Source organism: Alligator sinensis, unplaced genomic scaffold (genome assembly GCF_000455745.1).
Source record: "Alligator sinensis unplaced genomic scaffold, ASM45574v1 scaffold20_2, whole genome shotgun sequence".
Classification (NCBI taxonomy): Eukaryota; Metazoa; Chordata; order Crocodylia; family Alligatoridae; genus Alligator; species Alligator sinensis.
Window position 1 is genome coordinate 2,778,974 of NW_005842012.1, and position 23,698 is coordinate 2,802,671.

General features: G+C 43.1%; 1 protein-coding gene and 1 long non-coding RNA gene across 2 annotated transcripts in view; one reads left to right on the plus strand and one right to left on the minus strand.

The window, feature by feature from the left end:
* Window positions 1-11,309, plus strand: part of LOC112549985 — an 18,038-nt gene extending 6,729 nt beyond the window's left edge. The window contains exons 2-3 of the long non-coding RNA XR_003093649.1: window positions 5,410-5,557; window positions 11,043-11,309. This is a non-coding gene — a long non-coding RNA (uncharacterized LOC112549985). The remainder of the gene's footprint in view (window positions 1-5,409; window positions 5,558-11,042) is intronic.
* RSPO2 (R-spondin 2) overlaps window positions 70-23,698 on the minus strand; it is a 105,998-nt gene continuing 82,369 nt past the window's right edge. The window contains exon 4 of the mRNA XM_025202030.1: window positions 70-179. Coding sequence (XP_025057815.1) covers window positions 70-179 — 110 coding nt within the window. The remainder of the gene's footprint in view (window positions 180-23,698) is intronic.

Consider the following 23,698-nt stretch of genomic DNA (forward strand, 5'->3'; position numbering starts at 1 on the left):
TGTGCAGGAGCATATAGCAGCTTTTGTGCACTTTGCAAAGAAAATACAGATAGAAAATCCCTTAAGTCTTTACTGGCTTGTTCTGTCTGTAGCTAGAAAGATGCTATGTTGCTTCTGAGCCCTTTCCATTAAATTCTTTTTCTTCTTTCTCTTGTCCTTCACTTTTGTTGTCCTTCGTCCTAATTGGAAAACAAAACAAAACCAATCATGAACCGATTGCCAAGGAAAGGATGATTTTGTACTTTTGAAGTGCTACAAAAAGTATTCCAGAAGGTGGTCAGACAACTTGAGGGCTTTCAAAATGAGCACTGGGAGCATTCCTGTGATACAGTTACCTGCTAATGCCAGTAATGGGAAAAAACAAATGTTTGTTGTTGTGCTTCTGGAAAGATGGTCTGTGACTGATGAGCACTAAAGCATATGCATAACTTTGCTGGTCTGAGTAGGCATGCTTATACAGAGAACTTGATGTCACTGCAATTACTAATAGAGGCAAAAGCTGTGCAAGTGCCCAAGAGACTTGGCAGAATTGAGGCCTCAATTCAGAATTTCTATTATGGCTAATGAATACATTATGCCTAACTTTCCCTTACTTGCAAAGGCACAATATATTACTGTAAAGAAACAAAAACACAGTTACATTTCTTCATCCAACACTAGCTTCATACTACATACTGCTTTAAAATCATCAAAAATCTCAAAGGACAAAAAGACAAGACTTGTGATCTAATTCATTCCCACAGACCAGCTGCAAAGAGACAAATATCAATATAACACTATCATAAATGAATCCTGCCATGAATGTTGTGACAAAACCTTTTGCACTAGAAAATGCTGCATCCCTCAAAGTAAGACTCTCATCAGCAATACGTAACTTCCAGCAAATGTCCTAATTCAAAATAATGAAAACATGAAATTCTTAAAATATCTTCATTTGACTCTTTAAAATTAATTTTCATTTTCTCAGTTCAGAGTACAAAACATGTTTTTCAATCTCAGCTGATTTGGAGAAAAAATAAATGTTATAAAATTGAAATCAAACAAATATTTTGAAATTATCTAAATATTTCAGTTAACCCTATCCTTTCTCTCTCTTTTGGTTTATCTTGGATTAATGAAAACATACTGATTTTTCGTCTTTTTTATCTATGTTCATCTTTTACCTAAGTTTAAGTAGATGCCTAAGTGCTGCCTTGAAAAGGGATGTTTTCTTGAACCAGGGCCTTACACATGAGCCTAATGTGAAAGTGCATAAGGTTTTGAGAGATCAAGGCCTTGGGGAATTTCTGGATTCTGTCTGAGGTAACATTTAACGCTGTAAATAGTCCATGGAAAATGTATTGATTTAAATCTCTAGATCTGCCCATTTAGCATCTTTTAGGAGCACAAAAATTCATGTAAAAAGTTGAGTTTATAAAAATTAGCGACACCAGCAATACAAAAAAAAAGAAAGGAAAACATGGCTTCACTAGAGAGGCAGAATGTTCTTTCAATGTGAAGAAGTATTTCTCCATATAATCTTGTTTTGCTTTCATCTGGTTTGTAAAAACAGGCCAGCATAATAAAAAGATATGACACGTTTTCCCCATTTGATGATAAAATTTATTTAAAGGATCTGGTCAGGAGGAAACAATTTAGGATGATACAAAGTATAGTTAATCTTAAAATCATAGACTATCTTCTGGAGTATTAGACCATCCAGCATAGTCTTCATTAGCTGATAAGGAAAATACTTATTCTTAAAATCTGACAGGGAATTAAGATGAGAACATGACTGTGGTCCCTTATTAAATCATAAGGGTCCTTGGGGTTTACTTCTGCTTCTCATTAAAGTCTGGCATTAATGCTACAATGGCATTTTGCCATTTTTAAATCTAGTTAATCCTGCACAGTTAAACCTCAGTTGAACCAATCATTAATCAGAAGAGCTTTAAAGTTAAAACTGTTTAGTAACACCGTATCTAATGACTAGGAACACCTAATGAGGTCAGAGAGATGAAATACTTGACATGGAATGGCATTAAAAGAAGATGGTTTCAATTATATGCATTTCTGTGTCAAAATGTTCTTACGTGAGTTTATTAGTTTGCTCTATTGTAAAGGATCAAAGTTGTCATGCTTATATAGTTGCACATTGTATTTTTTTCTCATACTTTCTATGTTCAAACCATTTTTTTATGCCCAAGACGTGTATTCATCAAGCAGTACAGGGAGGGAAGCAATTTTGAAATGGGTGATAAAGTAGCTAGTCAGAAGAGTAGGAGAACCACTTATGCCTTCGATGGATTTTTGCCACTGAGCTGATCAGTACCCAATCATGGGATGCTTTGTGTTATGTCAATCAGACAAAACAGTACAATATGCAGTCATCATCACATCTTGTTTTCTTTATGCTTTCCTCCATGTACAAATTCTGCAAGTGCTTAAAATTTAGCAAAAAAAAAAGAAGAATCTGTACTTTTTCACTATAAACTCCTAACTTCACTGATAAAAAACAAACAAACCAATAATTCAGAGAAAGATCGACTTTACATCTGCTTATCTGAGTACTGAGCTGCAGTTTCCCCTTCGATAAGCATCATATCAAACTGCCAGTTTGTGCCAAAGGTGAATTCCATGGTGGTGAAGAAATGAAAATGCAACAGACTTGAGTGATTTTATACTATCAAATGCTACAAAATCTTCTCAGATATTTTTGATGTGAAATACACTTTTAAAAATACTACTTTTGACAAAAGTCTGACAGTTTCATTGGTTTTCCTTTGGAAACATCCCTAAAATGAATACTGTCTCCACAGGTTGGTTGGGTCCATGGGTAGATCTAGGATTTTGAAAAGGTGCATCATCATATATAATATGGTGCATATTTTTCTCCAGTTAAAACAAACAAACAAACTAGAAACTTTACTAATATATTAGGGGATTAGGGCTATATTATTCAGTTTAATATTTCACCAAAAATGCATATCACTGTTTGGGAGGTGGGGACTGACTGCTAGCTCCAGGGTGGGGAAGTCTACCGGGGCCAAAGGGGGAGGGGAAGTAGAGCTGTTACCCCAAGCCTGGTCATGGACAGAACTATAGCTTGTATGCCAGCTTGTGGGTCCTCCATGGCCCCCCTTACTGCCCCTGTCCCCTTAAATCCACTTTGTCCCCCATTACCCCACATATCCCTGCATACTCAGCCCCAACTCACTGTGCCTCAAGCCCCAGCAGACCACACCATCCGCTTACACCCCACTGAGTCCTACCCTGCCTCCTCCCTGCCCCAGGAATCCATTGCACAGACCCATTCCCATCAAACCCCAGCCCCCAACCCCTCACCAACCCCTTTACTAAGCCCTCCGCTCCCCTTCTGTGTACCCACATTTCATTGCAGCCCCCTTCACTCACAATCCTTCTTGCTCCCAACCCCCTTTCATATCTCGTTTCATTCACACTGCCCTCCTCAACTCCAAATCCCATGTGCCCGTCACATATCCCACCCCCATAATGCCCAAGTCCCTCTACCCCACCAGCTCCCTTTCCCCACAAAAGGCCCTTGATGCCTGTGACACCCCACCACCCCCATCCAGCTCTTCATGGCCAATGGGAGTCCATTCCTCTCAGAAGCCCTCTCAAACATTTTCCCCTACGAACACAGGGCAGGTTGGAGCAGGGATGCAACTCTTCTTCCTCCCTCCCACCATGACTCCTCCAGACTCCTTCAGGAAAATTGTAGAAGAAAAGAGAAGTTAACAGAAGATCAAGAGTTGTTAATACCTATGGAGTGAAGAGGTTAGCAGGAATCAAATAGCTAATAATGAGCCATGAAGCAAAGTGACTCCCTCAGCTCTTCCTGGATAGAAAAGCATAGAAATGTGGCTGTCCCTGCAAGACAGGCTGGTTTAATTTGAGTGGAGTAGGAATCAAAGAGGTGTGTGAATGCACCAATTCTCTTCTCTCACCTCGCCCCACCCTAAACCCTGGAATTGCCCCTTGGTCCCAGAAAGATTTACAGCTCCAGCATGTCATGATGCAGAGCTGGGCATCTCCCTCCCCAATTTCCCTCCCTTTTTTGCTCAGTGTAGCTAACAGGCCTTCCCCAGGACAGGTCAGCCCTCTGTATGCCATCACTCCTAGAGTCCTTCTATAATCTGAAATAGCTTTAAAATTCAACTCTCTATCTTGTTGGCTCACAAAGGGTTCCTATATTGTTCCTAGAATGCAACAGGAATTTAAAGATTAGTGAAAAAATACTGACTTTATGAACTACAGAGTTCAAACTAAGTGTACTGCTGAGCCCACCACGCATGAGAATTTCCATTAAATTCAGACTTAGCTGTAACGTTCACTTTGTCAGTCGAAGCACAATGAGACGAACAAAAGGAATTACCTTACACAGGGCCTCTTTATTGCATGATGCTACAGAGCAAGGAAAGCATACAAGTATATATTACTACATCTCGGCCAAGCAGCCCACTTGAGGGCACTTGGGAAGCGTGCAATGTGAAGGAGAAAAAAGAAAAAAACTTCCCCATCCATAATCAAGGAGGAGCCCTCCAACTGCCACTGTGGCAGGCTCTCCAGGTGTACAATTGAGATAATTCCAGTGCAGATGGGGGAAGTGAACAGCAGTAAATAATACTCTAGCCCTGGTCTTTACCCAGACCCACTGAAGTCCTGTTCTGGCTTGCTGTGTGCCAGAGCTAGGTTCCAGGAACCTCTGAATCTAAGACTTGTCCTGCAGAGAGGAAGGACACTCACTACAGTTCATAGGTTTCTCTGCAACTGAGGGCTAGGATTTATTACAAATCAGGAAAAAATCCACTTATTTCCACCCTACACCAAGACATAAGTAGCTGATAGCCAAATTGTGACAAGCCCCTTTGAAGCCATGCTGCAAGGAAGGCAAAGGTGGTCTCTCCTATATGCACCACACAAAGGTTTGTCACAGTTGCAAGGTTGGAATTCAAGAGACTCTCCTGCCCACAAAGTGGATGGCAGGGGGGAAGCATGTTATCCATCATAACTGATGCTGCAGTTCATGCTAAAGCCTGGTTCACTAGGATGGCACAATCCTTCTGTGCACTGGGCTGCAGGGAAGGGAACAGGACATTGCCCGTCCCATAGTGCCCCACACTGCTCTGCTGCAGCTGATACACAAATGCTGCAATTTGTTCCTAAGAGTCTCCTGCCCTAAAGGCTCCAATTCCCCACTATCAGACTTTGTTTCTGGCACTGCTGCATGGAGCTGAAAATGACAGTATCTGGGGTATTAAATCACTGTTTATAGAATCATTCTTATCAGAAACAGTGAGAAAGCAGTTAAGCGTAGCACGCTCAGCTCTATGGCCAGCAGCACTTCTTTAAATGTCATTACACTCCTGTCTGTCATCTGGCATAATGGACACTGTTACTACTTTCCAGGTACCTGCCTCCATATCAAGGCTGACCTTCAATAATTGTTTCATTACTGTCAAGTTCTCCTTGAAAGCCTGTGATATTCTGCAGCTAACAGTGAACAAGAACAAATTGAACTGCAGAAAGTGGAGGTAGGCTTGTACCAGCTAGTCAGGTAAATTAAGTATTTATTTTTATTTCTAAACCCATTTTCCTTGTTACGCACATTTTTTTGCAAAAGCCATTTATTTATTATCAGTCCCCATGTATATGAAGACTTGGATTTTCAAGACTTATGACAGACATTTTCCACCTTGGCTCTGAACAAAACTTCTAGAAAACTAGCTTACAGGTGCTTGTATCTAAAACACCATGTACATATAGAGCTGGTTTGAAGCTAACAGGTTTGCTGTACTATAATTCAATGAAAGAAGCTTTTTATAAACCTTGATTTATCAATACTTGACTAATCAGCTTTTAAATTCAACTCTCTATTTCACAGTACTTAACTTATCAGTCTGCATACCATTCTACACTACACCTTATTTTAAAAAAATATGACCTAAGCAGCCAGCCAGTGACCATTACTTTAGCTGGCCAAAATCTTAGCAATGACTCACATTTGTTGCAAATATTTTTTTATTTAGTTAGCAAATCATCCCATTTTTTGCCACTAATGAATTTGTTATCCAACAGTACTAGCAAATATCATTTAGTCTAATATTTATCAGTGTTATTTGTGAACTGTGCACTTTGACTACTTGCTATTAATTATTCATAAAATATTCGTGGTCATCCAGGCCACCGTGTCATGGTTCTGCCTGACAACTGGATGAAAAGCCTTTTAACAGGACAAGTGTAAAGAACCTTTTAACAATTAAATAGGCAATAATAAATAGGTAATTATTTACTCCTGGAATTAATTTCTGGAAAAAAATTAATGTTCACATATTTGTTCACAAACATCCACATTTGTCTCCATGCTGGGAAATAACTGCCTTGCAAAAAATTAGATCACACTTGACTTTTTTGTGATTTGGTGCATGGCTTGTTTGTTTGCACGGTTGTGGGGGGCAGGGAGAGGAAGGGGACTAGCTCTGTTCCACTGTCTTCATCTCAGTAGTTTCTGCTCCACACAACTACACAACATAGTTCAAGCTGAGTCCTCTGTTAGATCAATGTGGTCCCCATTTTCAAGAAGGGGAGGAAGGAGGACCCAGGCAACTACAGGCCAGTCAGTCTCACCTCCATCCTTACAAAGTCTTTGAAAAAATTATCAAGGCTCACATTTGCGAGAGCCCGGCAGGACAAATTATGCTGAGGGGAAACCAGCATGGGTTCGTAGCAGGCAGATCGTCTCGGACTAATCTAGTGTCTTTTTATGACCAGGTTACAAAACGCCTGGATACAGGAGGAGGGGTGGATGTCATATACTTAGACTTCAGGAAGGCCTTCGATACGGTATCCCACCCCATACTGGTGAACAAGTTAAGAGGCTGTGACTGGGACGACTACACAGTCCGGTGGGTGGCAAATTGGCTAGAGGGTCACACCCAGAGAGTCATAGTGGATGGGGCGGTTTCGACCTGGAAGGGTGTGGGCAGTGGGGTCCCGCAGGGCTCGGGCCTTGGACTGATACTCTTCAATGTCTTCATCAGCGACTTGGACGAGAGAGTGAAGTGTACTCTGTCCAAGTTTGCGGATGACACAAAACTGTGGGGAGAAGGGGACACGCAGGAGGGCAGGGAACAGCTGCAAGCAGACCTGGACAGGTTGGACAAGTGGGCAGAAAACAACAGAATGCAATTCAACAAGGAGAAATGCAAAGCGCTGCACCTAGGGAGGAAAAATGTCCAGCATCCCTACTGCCTAGGAAATGACCTGCTTGGTAGCACGGAAGCGGAAAGGGATCTTGGAGTCCTAGTGGACTCCAAGATGAACATGAGTCGGCAGTGTGATGAAGCCATCAGAAAAGCTAATGGCACTTTATCGTGCATCAGCAGATGCATGACAAATAGATCCAAGGAGGTGATACTTCCCCTCTATCGGGCGCTGGTCAGACCGCAGTTGGAGTACTGCATGCAATTCTAGGCGCCACACTTCAAGAGGGATGTGGATAACCTGGAGAGGGTCCAGAGAAGGGCCACTCATATGGTTAAGGGCTTGCAGGCCAAGCCCTATGAGGAGAAACTAGAGAACCTGGACTTCTTTAGCCTCCGCAAGAGAAGGTTGAGAGGCAACCTTGTGGCTGCCTATAAGTTCATCACGGGGGCACAGAAGGGAATTGGTAAGGCTTTATTCACCAAGGTGCCCCCAGGGGTTACAAGAAATAATGGCCACAAGCTAGCAGAGAGCAGATTTAGATTGGACATTAGGAAGAACTTCTTCACAGTTCGAGTGGCCAAGGTCTAGAATGGGCTCCCAAGGGAGGTGGTGCTCTCCCCTACCCTGGGGGTCTTCAAGAGGAGGTTAGATAGGCATCTCGCTGGGGTCATCTAAACCCAGCACTCTTTCCTGCCTATGCGGGGGGTCGGACTCGATGATCTGTTGAGGTCCCTTCCGACCCTAACATCTATGAATCTATGAATCTACCACTTCCTGAGCCAGAGGAGTCTGGGATACATGTTAGCTGACACAGAAAGGAGCAATACCTTATTTTGAAGGGAGGGATGTTGGAAATCCTGGGATATCCATGACATTCCAAATCAGAACAGAGAGAATGCCTTCACATTCATAATGATGCCCTCAGTGCACATTTTTACGTAACATTTATAAAACATAAAGCCCCCTCATGGTGTTTTTCATAATCTTATGACTTCCTTAGCTATCATGTGCTGTATCAGTTTAATATCTGATCTCCACCTGATCCTCCATCTGGGAAATAACAGGACATTCTGCCCTTGTATGGGATTTCTCCACATCTAGCTCCTGTGGATTGGTAAAAGACAGCATCCTTCCACAAGAGGGCAGTCAGTACTTACATTTAAAACTTAATATAAAAGCTAAAAGCCATTGAGCATACTTGCAGCTTTAAGTTCCAGTCTGGTTGACTTTTCTCGTATCCCTGTATTTTGTGGAAAAGCAAAATATTTGACATTTTCCTGTTTCTTTAAAATGCTCTCTTTCAACACACTGCTGTGTTCAAAGGTCTTAAAAATATAATCCTACTTTTCTCAACCTTATTTTCTTATTTATATGTCACATGCTGACAGCAATGAGGGTTAAATTTAAAAAGCAGTGTCTGATTTTATCCCTCAGATAAGAGCCTAGGGGTCCATGTTCTCTTTCTTCTCTAGCACTGCCTCTGGCAGTTCTTCCTCCGCAGTCCCGGCGTTTCCTCCAACCTCGAATCAATGAACTCCTCATGGCAGAGGATGCTTTGGAGCCTCACCACCTCCTGTAGCTCTCTTGCCGGCTCCCCGAGAGACAGTACCAGGAGGCACCATTCATGTCACAGGAACCTCCACCTCCACCCCCAACAAACTGATAGAGCAGTGGTTCCCAGTACTGGGGTCACAACCCCATTTGGGGTTGCAATGATAAAAATGGGGTCATGCACTCCTGGTGAGGGAGGCATGGGGGAGCACATACATGCCCCCCACATTTGTGCATGGGGTGGGTGCGGATATGGGCTGCTGGCTGCACCACCATGACAAGGCACCTCTGCTTGCCTGGCAGCAGTGGGGGGCACAACTCTGTGCCACCGCTGCTGCTGGGCAGGCAGGGGATACCTCGCTGTGGCAGTGTGGGCTCAGGCACTGCTGAGGGGTGGGCAGAGGTCTAGGCTCCACACTCTGCTCTAGCAGTAGCAGCTGCTGCCTTCCACAGGCAACAGCCAGGGCTCAAACACTGCTGGGGAGTGGCTGCAGGCCCTGGCTCTGGTCCTGTAGTCCTGGCATCTGGGGGACCCCACCGGCAGGGCTGGGGGTGCAAGAGGCTGCAGGTTGTGAGTGAGGAGCACCAACACATGCAGATATATTCCCTGTCCTGGAGAATCCAACTGTTGCTGCTTGAGTTCTGGGTACTAAGCTGTACATCAGGTATTATTACTGAAGTGCACAAGAGGCCGGTGCCATTGAAAGGAATATGATGACGAGAGACATTCTTCTCACTGCTATTTCAAAGGGTACCAAAGAGACTGCTCAAAACACATGGTGATCAATCAAATACCTAAAGATAACACTTTTAGCTTGTAGATGCATATGTGAATCAATTCACATCTTTCCAGACTTACTGCAACTGATTGAAAAAACTCCCCCTCTCTTTTTTACTGAAATACCAAGGAAGATGGATTATGACTGCAAGACCAAGTTTTCTCTTACAAGTGAAGAGTTGTTCCTTATGTGAGCGGACTCCATCCTGTGCACTGAATGAAGCAAGGGTCCTGAGAAAAAAATGTGATTGTGTAACCAAAAGCAGCTCATCAAGGGGCCAAATTCAGGCATTGCCTAACTTTTAAGTGCTTGGCTACAACCTTTAAGAATGCTCTTTTAACATAGCTTTGGGGTAATATTAATAACAAATGACAATATAAATGGTAACGTACCATTTGGCTGGCTATCACTGCCTGACCTGTGCCAATTAAAATGAATAGTACTGATGGAAAGATAGACAAATGTATGGTGATGTGTCTGAATTCCCTAGGTTACATTATGAGATAAATAAACAGTGTTGGGTCTTAGAAGCAAACTGTTATTTATCCAATATTAACTTTTTTTTTGGAGAAAAACAAGAAATGGTTTTGAAGGCACTGAGGTCTGAAATACATACTGCATCTTCTAAACTAGCAAACAGAAAGCATCCATTACACTGAAAACAGAGAATCAAATTCCAGGGAAATTTGCACTGCAACTTATTCAGTTCCTCAGAGCCAGAGTTTTTGAGTCCTTTTCCCAGCCCTTCACTCAACTGAATGACCTTGAATAAGTGAGAAAAAGTAGGTATACAATGTATGTACTGAACAGGAAGTTTGAGAGACTTAATTAAATATCTGTAAACACTTTGAGCTACTATTTTTCTTTTTAGGTCTTTATATCATACCAATCATCAACTATTCAGATGAGAATGTTGGAGACAATACAGACTAATTACCATGAACTAAAAACAATATTCAACTAGACCAAATTTCTGTATGGCGTTCCTTTGGTTTTATAAGGGTTCCCTTTTTTATTTAGACATATCCTGTAACAAAGAGACTGTTTTTTTATTATTTAAGTCAAGAATTATCATAAAACTAGTAGTAAGTTGACAATAAAGGTTTTGCAGTTTTCTGATGCCCGTTCGTAAGCATTTACTTCTCCTCTAGCCCATATAAAATCTACCTATAGCAAGAATTGTTATTCTTATTCTTATTTCCTTGCCAACACTGAAAATATTCAGAAGATGTAATCTATTTAGGGAATATGGATTTTTGTTTATAAAACAGAATTTACATATGGCAAAAATAATAAAGTAGCAGTGGATTTTTTTTCCGTTTGATTTGGCAAAGTCACTGACAACGAGGCTCTTGATACATAAGAATAATATAAAGAAAACTTTCTGTAAAGGAGAGTTGTACAATGTGCACAGTAGAGGGCAGCAGTGGTATTAATTGGAAATTTGCTTCCCCCTCACTAATCTCCCTTTACTCTTCTAAACAGGAATATTTTTTTTTTTTGCAGGAGCAGCCACTTAATCTACCTTGACTATAAGCCAACTAATTCATTTGACAGAAGAAGATAAAAAGGACCTCACACACAGAGAACAAAGGCAGAGAGAGCCTATCAACTACAAGGTGACACAGAACCTCTCAGAAAACCCACAAGGAATGTGTACTTGACTCACAGGGTCATCTAAGTGATGCTGAGCCTCATTCTCCCTTCACTTCTGCTGATGTAAAGCCAGTAGTAACTCCATTTCAGTCAATTGTGGTATAGATTAGATCAGAATTGTACTTCCTGTATTATGAATATCAGTATGTACTTGGTGCTGAGCACTCTTGAGTTACTCAATGCCATATAAGTTCACCCCACCATGAACAGAGCCAAGAAAATTATTTGTGGTGCACGTTTTTATTTTCCTTACTGAAATCTGCCTGGCTTCAGCTAAGCCAGAGCAATTTTATAACATTTTTCAGTGTAATTTATTACACATTATTTGTCACAATCAAGGAGATTTTTTAATAAAGAAAAAAGCCACTTGTTTATATATGTATATCACCAAGTGGCTTTTTTCTTCATTAAAAAAAATCTCCTTGATTGTGACAAATAATGTGTAATAAATTACACTGAAAAATGTTATAAAAATTTAAACGTAGAGTATATTCCACATTTATGAATGTTTTAAAAAGCTGATGGAAGATACAAGGCAGCCTTCCTATTAGGTATGAAGAACAAGGACATCCAGGATTCTGTCTTTGCTGACTACTGACTAGCCTTAATCTATAAGGTACTTTACAAATATTAGCTCTTACATAACATTCTCATATAGACCACTATTTTGCAGGTGAAGGAAAAATTAAGAAAATGGTATGCTTGATGTCACAAACCAAGTTAGGCCCAGGACTGGAATCTAAGGGTGCCTATACATGCTCGGGGGGTGGAAGCATTTTAATTAGAGTGGTTTCTGGAGAGCTGCTCTAATTAAAAGGCCTCGCTGTCATGTGTATTAAGACCCCTTGGGTTTAAAAATGGCTGCAGGACACTATCTAAACCCCTTTCAACAAGGTTTAGATAAAGCTCCCCAGCAGCCATTTTTAAACCCATGGTGGCTTACACATGTGACGATGAGGCCACGCTGGAGTGTTTTAATTAGAACACAGAACAGACTCAATTAAGTGAGTCCACTCTGACAAGTTCTAATTAGAATGCAAACCAGCACATGTATGGGCAGCCTAAGTTTCTCTGGTGATCCAGTCTCATAGCTGGTAGGGTCAGAAGGGACCTAAGTAGATCATCAAGTCTGCCCCCCTGCCATGGGCAGGAAAGGATGCTGGGGTCACATGACCCCGGCTAGGTGATTGTCTAGCCTCCTTTTGAAGACCCCCAGGGTAGAGGTGAGTACCACTTCCCTTGGAAGTTGGTTCTAGCTCCTAGCCGCCCTGACAGTGAAGTAGTGCCTCCTGATATCTAGCCTGAATCTACTCTCAGTCAACTTATGACTGTTGTTCCTTGTTACTCCTGGTAGTGCTCGGGGGAACAGGGATTCTCCCATTGCCTGCTGGTCCCCCTTGCCAAGTTTACAGGTAGCCACCAGATCCCCTCTCAGTCTTCCTTTGTGGAAGCTGAATAGGTTCAGGTCCCATAGCCTCTCCTCATAGGGCCTACCCTGCTGCCCCCTAATCATTCGAGTGGCCCTCCTCTGGACCCTCCCAATGCTATCCACATCCCACCTGAAGTGCAGCACCCAGAACTGGATGCAGTATTCCAACTCCAGCCTGACCAATGTCTCATAGAGGGGGAGGATCACCGCTCGTGACCTGCTCATGATGCATCTATGGATGCTTTACAAGGCATGGTTAGCCTTCCTGACCTCGTTCCCACATTGGCAGCCCATAGTGTCATAGTTGGTAGGGTCGGAAGGGACTTGAGCAGATCATCAAGTCTGACCCCCTGCCATGGCAGGAAAGAGTACTGGGGTCAAATGACCCCGGCAAGGTGTTCATCCAGCCTCCTCTTAAAGACCCCAGGGTAGGAGCCACCACCACTCCTCTTGGAAGTTGATTCCAGATCCTAGCTGCCCTGACAGTGAAATAGCACCTCCTGATATCTAGCCTAAATCCACCCTCTGCCAGCTGTGACCATTATTTCTTGTCACTCCTGGTAGTGCTCGGGGGAACAGGGACTCCCCCAGTGCCTGCTGGTCCCCTCTGACTAGTTTGTAAATGGCCACTAGATCCCCCCTCAGTCTTCTCTTGTGGAGGCTGAACAGGTTCAGGTCCCTTCACCTCTCCTCGCAGGGCCAGCCCTGCTGACTCCTGATCATGCTAGTGGCCCTCCTCTGGACCCTCTCCATGTTGTGCACATCCCTCCTGAAGTGCAGTGCCCAGAACTGGACGCAGTACTCCAACTGCGGTCTGACCAGTGTTGCATAGAGGGGGAGGATCACCTCCTTGGACCTGCTTGAGATGCATCTGTGGATGCATGACAAGGTGCGGTTGGCCTTCCTGACCGCTTCCCCACATTGTTGGCCCATGTTCATTTTGGCATCAATAATGACTCCAAGATCCTTTTCTGCCTCTGTCCTGATGAGAAGGGAGTTCCCCAGCCTGTAGGTATGCTGCTGGTTCCTCCTCCCCAGGTGCAACACCTTGCACTTGTCCATGTTGAAACCCATCCTATTCTCATCCGCCCACCTCTGTAACCTCTCCAGATCTAGTTGTAGCCTGCCCCTCTCTTCTAGCATGCTCATTTCTTCCCACATCTTAATGTCATCTGTGAACTTGAACAAGGTGCTTTTCACCCCCTTGTACAGTTCTCATTTGAATCCACTAAAATATTTATCCATGCTACTTACCCGCATACGTACATTTATTTACACAAATAAGTCCCATTTATGTCAGGTCTGGCACTACTCCATGTTAAATGCATGAAGGATAAGAGCGTTACATTAAAAAGTTCTTAAATTTGGGTACACAAAATTAGGAATAACTAAATAGCCTTATTTTCAAAGGAGCTGCAGGTGCTCTAAGCATTTAAAAGGCAGGCCATTTCTCCTTTGCCATGTACATATTGATTTGTGTGTCCATACTAGGCATCTTCAGCTGAAAATGTTGTTTTTAAATCCTCTGCCAAAGTTTTTATCCAAGCTGGTCATTGAAATGATACCTAAGAAATAATATATGCATGTTATTATATTACAAAACACCCCTGTACCCAGCAGAAGTAGAAGTTTATTTAACAAGATGTTTAACCATGAACCTACAGTTGGCCTTACTTTTAAATAACAATGACAGGACAGGGGGGTACCAAGGGCACCCATCGGGGGGGCTTAAATGTCTCTACAGTAATGCTAGGAGCATGGGGAACAAGCAGGAGGAACTTGCACTCCTGCTTGCAAGCAACAACTTTGACCTGGTTGGACTAACTGAAACCTGGTGGAACCCTACTCACAATTGGGCAGTAGGCATTGAGGGTTACAGGTTGTATAGACAGAATAGAGTGGGGAAAAAAAGGGTGCAGGGCATTGCTCTCTATGTTAAGGAACAATATAATCAAGATGGGATCAGAGGAGGGCCAAACCAAGCTACTGTGGGTCAGGATACAAGGAGGTTGAGGAGAAAGGGACTTGGTAGTGGAGGTCTACTATACACCACCACACCGGGAAGATGAGCTAGACCTGGAATTCTCCAGACAGCTCTCAGAGGCCATACGGTCAAGAGATATGGTTGTCATGGGTGACCTAAACTACTCTGACATCTGCTGGGAGGAGCAGTCAGCCAAATCCAACCACTCACATAGGTTCTTAACCTACATACAGGACCTCCACCTAATGCAGGAGGTATATGATCCCCTGTAACAGGGGGCCTCCTCGGGGCTGATCTAACTGTGACCCGCCCACCTGTTCCTGGGCTAACCGCCCACCTTCTCGCCCACCACACCTTGTTGTTAATTAATTAGTTAAAGATGTAATTAAGTGGGAGGCCACCCATTTTCTGCCCCAATGCCACAGGGCACTATCTGCAGCTCCATTCCTCCCCTACACCACAGCCCAAGCTTCACAGATGGCGTCCAGATGTTCCTACAATCACTGGCCCCCACTGGGCCCCAAAATCCTCTGGTTTGAACCCCTCTATGATCCCCCCAATCAGGCAGCCTCATCCACCTTCATCCTCAGCGAACATGGCTCCCTGAGCTGCTTCCCCCTCATGGGTGTGGTCTCCCCTGGGACCTTGGGCTACTAGCCCTGGCCCACCTCCAGGCCAGTCAGAACCCCAAGCCCTCAGCTGTTGGGCATTCCTTGCGGTGGGCCCCTTGGCCCTTTGACCCTTCCAGTTCTGGCCCCAGCATTGACCAGTCAGGAGAAATGTCAGACAGGTTCTTGAGTCCATGGCCTCACACTCTTCCTCTGGGGTCCACCATCCAGACCCTCCGAACAAGGGGTAACCCACCCAGTTGTGAGGGCTAGGGGTTAAGGCACCCCAACCCACCTTTCATCGGCGTGGTAACTGGCCTGGCATTTCCTGGGGGCTCCCGCGCCACTGAGGGCCCCACCAGGCCACCCACTCCTGGCAGGGTAAAGTTTTAGGTCATGCCCAGGACCAGGAGTTTCCTTACCATTCCCTACAGCTCCTCCCTTACCTCCAGTTGATATCAGCAGCCCTCCGGCCAGGCGGTGTTGTTGCCTGGCCCCAGCAGCAGAACTGCCGTGCTTATTTGGGCAGCCCCAAATCCAAAATAGCTGCCCTCATCAGGCACCTGGCGGCTGCCAGCTCCAGGCCCTTAAAGTGGCAGGCACACAAAGTGCTCTGCCACATCCCCCTAAGGAAAACGCCCTGCTGGACCCAGTGTTAGCTACAGGGGATGACCTGGTGAGGAATCTGCATGGATAAGGTAAGCTAGGGGATAGTGACCATCAATTGATTGAATTTACTATCTGGTGAAGGTTGGGTAAACTAACCAGCAGGGCTGAAGAACTAAGTCTGAAGTTAGACTTCAGAAAGGCTAACTTCAATGTGCTCAGGAGATTAGTTAAAGAGTCATTAAAGCTCAAGAGCACTGGCAAAATGGGGGTCCAGGAAGGATGGTCATTCCTTAAGGGAGTGATCCTATGGACACAGAAGGAGACAATCCCATTGTGCATAAAAGGGGGCAAAGGGGCCAAGAAGCCCTCTTGGCTGAACAGGGAAGTCCAGGAAAGCCTAAGGGCAAAGAAAGAGGTATACAGGCTGTGGAAACAGCGGGTAGTATACCTTCCAGGCTCGCACTTGCAGGGAATCAGTTAGGAAGGCCAAAGCAGGATTAGGACTTAGGCTGGGGACAAAAAATAAGGACAACAAAAAGTCCTTCTTCAGGTATATAGGGAGCAAAAGGAAGGCATAGGATAGCATAGGACCCTACAGGACAAACTAGGGCAATTGGTGACAGAGAGGGGGGACAAAGCTGAGATCTTCAATGCGTTCTTTGCATCTGTATTCCTAGACACAGACCAAGACAAATCTCCCAGTTGGACTGTACATAGACATAGGAGGGACACTAGACCACCAACTGTTAGCACAGGCTTGGTGAAGTGGCCCTTGGAGAGGCTGGATATGTTCAAATCAGCAGGCCTGGATGAACTTCATCCAAGGGTGCTGAAGGAATTGGCCAGTGTCATAGCAGAGCCACTGGCATAGCTGTTCAAACATTCATGGTGCTCCAGTCATGTCCCAGAGGACTGGAAAAGGGCCAGTGTGGTCCCTATTTTGAATAAGCGGAGGAGGGAGAAACCAGGAAACTAGTTAGTCTCACTTCTATCCTTGGGAAAACTGGAAAAAAATCATTAAGGATCACATTTCTGGGAGCCCATCAGGGGAAATAATGCTGAAAGGAAATCAGCATGGGTTCACTGCAGGTAGATCTTGCCTGGCTAATCTTGTTTCTTTTTATGACCAGGTCACAAAATGCTTAGACACAGGAGTTGAGGTAAATGTCATCTACCTAGACTTTAAGAAGGCCTTCGATATGGTATCACATTCTGTTCTCATAAATAAACTGACAGGCTGTTGTATAGATGATTACACAGTCAGGTGGGTGCAAATTGGCTTAGGGGTCACACCCAGAGAGTGGTGGTGGATGGGTCAATATTGACCTGGAAAGATGTGGGCAGTGGAGTCCCGCAAGGCTCAGTTCTTGGACCAGTGCTATTCACTGTCTTCATCAATTACTTGGACAAGGGCATAGAGAGCACCCTGTCCAAGTTTGCAGATGATACCAAATTGTGGGGCAAAGTTAACACAGCAGAGGGTAGGGAACCGATCCAGGCAGATCTGCACAGGTTGGAAAAGTGGGAAGAACAGAATAGAATGCTATTCAACAAAGAGAAGTGCAAAGTGCTGCACCTGGGCAAAAAGAACCATCAGCACACTTACAGGCTGGGGGATGACCTTCTCAGCAGCACAGCAACAGAAAGGGATCTTGGAGTCATAGCTAACTCCAAGATGAACATGAGTTGTCAATGTGACAAAGTGATCAACAAGCCTAACCACACTTTATCATGCATTAGCAGATGCACAATGAACAGGTTCAGGGACGTGATGCTTCCCCTCTATGCAGCACTGGTCAGGTGGTGGTCTCCCCTACCTTGGGGATCTTCAAGAGGAGACTGGACAAGCACCTACCTGGGGTTGCCTGACCCCAGCGCTCTTTCCTGCCAGGGCAGGGGGTCAGACTCGATGTCCTATTAAGATCCCTTCTGACCCCAACGTCTATGAATCTATGAATGTACAGACAGACAAGTAAGGAATAATCACTTACAACTTGGGTTGACCATTCAGTTTCAAGAGTGAGGTTAGAGAAATCTGTGTAATTATTTGCTCTAATAAAAAGTCAATTCCCGATCAATAGTGCCCAAAATTAACTATAAAAACAAATTTAAAAATAATTAGAAGTTTGTTCATATACAGTCTAAAATGTGCTTAATTTTCTGTGCTTAGAGAACATGAGCCAGAACCTGTTCCACTTACTGGACACCTAAGTGGATTTTTGTTTCTAAATGTGATCCTATTCTATCCTGCTTGAGTCCTTCTAAAACAGATGCTGTGACCTCTTTTGTGACTGACTTATCTTTGCCCTTAAGACAACCTCAAAAAAGCAATAAGGAGGGGGAGAAGGACTTACCCACTTTTAGCATGAGTAGTTTCCCCAGGCCTTGAGCAAGGTGTAATAGGATTGAATTTAAGTAATTCTAGATAACTAATAGGTAGAACAGGATCTGGACCCATCACTTTATTTTAAGATATACTGTACTAAAATTACACTTGGGTTGCTGACAGACTTTCATTTAAAGGCATGATAGGATCTAATCCTGATCCCACAATTGCACTTCCTGTCATGGGAGGAGGTGCAATTATTAGGAACTGGGATTAGATCCAAATCATGCCCTATTGCTGGTACAGGGGAAGCCTGGGATCTCATGAGATCATGATTCTGGTCTCCCCCTGCACCAGCAAGTAGCAAGCTAGATGCTTGGTGTGGCCACTGTTGGGAGTGCCAATCAGTTGAGAGATGCTCTCAACCAGAGGAGCGCACCAGAACCTTGAAGGGCTCTGATGTGCTCCTGAGGCTGGGAATGTTGATCAGTGGAGTCCTGAGGGTGGGAGTGCTCTGGTGTGCTCCCCAGGTTGGAAGTGTCAATCAGTTGATTGGTGCTCCCAGCCATTGGAGAGCACTGGCTGCATGTTCAATTCAAGGCATGATAGGAACCAGCCACCAAATTATTACTTATATTGTATGTAATCATTTTGCGACTTATTCTCTGTTTATTGCATCATTAAATGGGCTCTTCTCCCACACCGTTGCCAAACACTATTGACTGACTTTGTCATGTCTCCTTTCATCTGTCAAGATGTTGGACAGCCATAAATGTATGATGGTGTGGCTAGGTTACTACTTAAAATGGGATTAACTTTTTAATCCCATTTTAAGGATAAATGCCTGCCACGGGCCTTGGATAAAGATTTCATTTGATTGGATACAATCAATAAGGGACTTAGGCACTTTCAAATTAAGCTCTGAAATCTCTCCTTTTAGATACCTGACCCTGTGCTGGAATCCAAAACCCAAAGTAAATAGCTACTCGGGTTGGGACAGCTCTGGACACAACCAGAATGACCCTTGTAAGCATCTAGGCTGAACAGGAAGGCTTCTTGTAAATTTAGGCATTTTTAGGATTAGATGACTGAGTTAGGATTGTTTTAGATTTCATTGGGTGCATCTACATGAGACATTTCCTGTGCATTAGACTGTGCAATAAACATTGCACATCTATACATGCACCCCTATTAGGCTGGAGTAAACTAATTTACTCCAAAGCTTTAACACAGTATTTACAAGTACTGTCGAGTTTTTTACTCTGTAGCAGCACATGTATAGGCATGCAGCTGGAGGGGCTGGCTGGGGCACAAGGGTGCTTCAGCGCATGGGCTACCTGCCAGCTACTCCCTGGGCCCCTTGTCAGTCAGAGATACTCTGATCCAGCTCAATGTACTGCAGTCCCAATAATATGCACATGTAGACACGTCTGTCTAAATCCTGTTTTCAGTGGCCTAGTTTGTTTATGGATATGGCCCTTAATTAAGAAACTCAGATCAGAACTTTTCAGGATTTTGGTAGTATCTGGTAGGATTCTGACTTAGAATGTTCTCTGCTTAATATTTCAAAACAGTCTTTGCTCATCTCTCTCCTCCCCTTCTCCTTACCTGTTTTTTATTTCTTGATATATAGCAAAGAGGAAAAAAATCCTATTAAGGTAGCAATGATGTGGGACAACTGCAAGATTTAATTACAGTGCTGGAAAATGTGTTATGCTCCACTGAGGGCCTCTCATATGCACATACTGGACTGAAAAGATACTGGAGCCAATTTTCTTTTCAAAGTGCAGTTGTGAGCTTTCTCACATCCTTCTAAGAGCTTTGATTAAGAAAAATAAGGAATAAGAATAAAGAAATATATTGTAGTCCCATAGTTCTATTACTGAAGAAGCACAGAATATACATTCAGGAATCAATTATCTCTCTGTTACATTGAGTGGTTCATTAAGAGGCAGTCCTACTAAAATTCAATGTGTATAGTGAGTAAATAAAGTATTATTCAGCTGGAATGCTGTTGTGCAGCAATGACAGACTTTCAATTGACCAATGATCTAATGTTAAAGATTGGTTCATCAGCTCAGTTAAGACTTAAATTATTATGTAGTTAACCTTATCAAGAATGTTGGTGTTTTGTGTTCATCAGTGCTTTGAAATTGTTCATATAAAAGAATATAACTTATATCTGAGAATATCCACAAACACAAGAGGGAAGGAAACACACTTAAGTTTATTTTCAGGGTTAAAATGGCACTGATAGAGATCATGAGCTTTCAGTCAAAACTTCCATCTATCCTTGTTCATTTTTCAAACTAAATTTAAGATAGAACTGCTTAAATTCTTGTATGCTCTTAAATTCTCCTGTGTCTAATAAAAATATAAGATGCTTTTCTTCAGTCTATCTTCTCATCAATTTATTGAGCATGTCTATACATGCATTTATGCTGCCTTAAATTTACTGCACAGTTACTGTGCAGTAAATAGGAATAGGCCAGCATCTACACTTGCAGGTGTTAAAGCACATTAACGCTGTGCGTGGACTGACTTGGGATTAAAATTAGTCCCAAGTCAGTCCACACATGCAGTATTACTGCACAGTAAGGTGTCTACATGTGCGTTACTGCTCAGTAACTAATTGGACATAAATTTGATACCTGAATGATGCAGGTATCAAATTTACGCTCAAGTCGGCATAAATCACCATATTTACTGTGCAAAATAGGTGTGCACATGTAAAAGCATGCCCATACTGTGTAGTAATTTTGGTTACTGTGCAATAAACATGCACAAATAGATGTGTCCATCAGATTTAAGGTCTACGATTAAGCTGGTCCTGCACATTTCAAGAAAAGGTAACATTGAGTCACCACAATTTTTAAGCTTTGTTTACTAGTAATTTACATTTAACTTCTAGGATCAGTCTCTTTCTCAGTGAGTAATCTCAGCATGTACTACAGCCACTGATTTCTCCCCAGAATTCACTGAAAGTTTGTCTTAGTATCATGTGGGATTTAACACTCATGCCTGGGAGACAAGTCACTGAATGATACTCTGGTCACTGGATACTCAGCTATTGATATTTTTAGTAATCAAAACCTCTAGGAAATGACACTGATGTGGCCACCTAGAGAAAGATAGCAAAAAGTAATGCTATGTAGTGGGAGATAACACACAGGTATTTAGTGTGTCAGCCATAGATAGCATATCTTAGGCCCTGTCTAGCAGAAAGTAACAGAATACTACAGGACAGACCTAGACTTGGACAGGACAGACCTACACACAAGAACCTTGAGTGTACCATAGTCAAGGGCTTAATCAAAGTAAATGAATGTCTTCATTGGGGAAAGTATATCAAGGAGGGTACAGAGAATACCCTCTGAATGTAAAATAGACCTGTTAAAAAAGTATTGGCTGGCACTATTTCAAAGGTACCATGACTTGGTTTAACCGTATTGAAAATTCACAAACACAAGATCCAGAATGTTTAAGGAATAATTTCCTAATTGATAAAGCACATGACCAAGTTACATGACTGTTACAGAACATTAGCTGCTCAGGTCAGTTTGCATTATTCTAGAGAACTGGATTAGCTGCTCCTAGGCATTTTCCCATAATGTTCAAAAAGAAAGAAAGATATAAAAACGAATTGATCATGGAGTTTTCAGCCTAGAGGGACACACTGCAGTTCTCATGCTGCCAACAGTAAAATACCCATGAAGTTTCTACAAACTAAGCAATAAATTTCTACAACCAAAAATATTATGCTCAACCCAGGGAAAATAAATATATAACCTGAATCCTGGAAGAAAAATATGAATTTATCATATAGGTGTCACTTTATCTGGCATTGCTGTCAGCTTGCATTTAAACAGTGAGTGGACCTATATCACTTTTTTTTCCTGGCATATAAACAGACCTAACTTTCTGACTTAGACCAAAGGGTCTGTGAGTGGTTATGAGTTACTGCTTGTTTGACTCCATTAGTACTGACAACATGCCATTCTTTGATTACTGTTGTCCAACATGCTGCCAATCACATCACATAAATTTGATTCTATTAGAAGCAGGAAAACATTTCTTTTCCTACATATTTTCCTTTTTCCATTGGGCAAATGTTGATTTTTCACTGCTTTTCAAATTAACATCACTAAGCCAGTTTAGTTTAACAGGAAAACATCTTAACTTGCTTATACAGCATTTTATCAGGCCAAAACATTTGTTTGCTCACCAGTATCATCAAAATCACTAGCAAGCTTTGGAAGTATCTCTATTTGCCAGCAGAGTAATCCTGGAAATTATAGGCTGGGAATTTTTAAAATGCTGGTCTCTCCCCGCTCTAATGGCACAAAAGAGATTTTAAAAAAACAAAACAAAATGTTTCATCAGAAGACATGCCCCCATCTGAGCACAAGTATTCTCAGGTGACTTAAGAGCATAAAGCATTTGACTGAATCCTTTTTAACTGCTATCTGGACCAGCTTTTGGAGGACTCTGTTTTTTTCCCATGGAAGTACGTGCAAACACAAACTGCATGAGGAAGCACAGAAGCAGGAAGTGGGAAAGGAAGGGGAAGATGGGGGGCAGGTCCCAATTCTACTTGGCACTCCTCTCATTACACCTATGGGTGCATAATGCTGACAGCTAATTCTGGAGGGAGCACAGGATGTACAGTCAATGGGCATTTGTACATGACACGGGGTTTAATTCTTCCTAAATTGAAGCGGTAGTTTTTTAAAAACAGGGCCTCTGAAAGTAAGGTCAGTTTTGATGGCCAGACCAAATTGGGAGTCCGGGGCTTGCCTGCCCCCACCCACCCACCCACCGCTTTGTCAGCCAACCCTCACCTCTCCAGCTGTGGAGCAGAGGGGCAGACACTGCTCTCTGTGCGGTTTTTTTTTCCTTCTGTGGAGCCTGCCTTTCCAGGCTGCTGCCGGGCTGTCTGCGTGGGCTGCCTGCCCCTGAGCCACATGGAGCCTGGTGCTTCCCTCCACACCTATGGGGTAAGAAACTAAAACTCCTCAGAGGTGTTTTACTTTGCAGTGCTCCGAAGTAATTTGCTGCATTCCAAAGTCATTTAAGGTGCATTACACCGCTGAATGTGCTACAGCGGCTAAAATTAATACACAATACGCTGCCAAATGTGCAAACACCAATGCCATTAAAGCAGTGCAAAAGACATTTAGCCCACTTTAAACCCACTTTAAAGTGTCGTCTATAGATGCCCAATGAGTGGCAGCCCAGATCTTCCACAGTGCTGCTGGCATGACACAATCTAGCTAAGCACTTATGCATGTAAAGAGTTGCTCATGTGCTTAAAATTATGCACAGTGTTTAAATGCTTTGCTGGGTCAGTGTCAAAATGTCTGGGCATCTCCTTAGATCCATGCATGGGATGGGGCTTGCATTCACTATTACAGTGATAACAACCCACTTATACAGGGAGACAAAGAGAGAATGGAGGAAATGGGGCCAGGGTATGTGAGTTTCAGAAGTGAAGAGAATGGTTAAAAAGAACCCTGTTTCTTTCTCTAAATACTGAAATTTGAACAATCC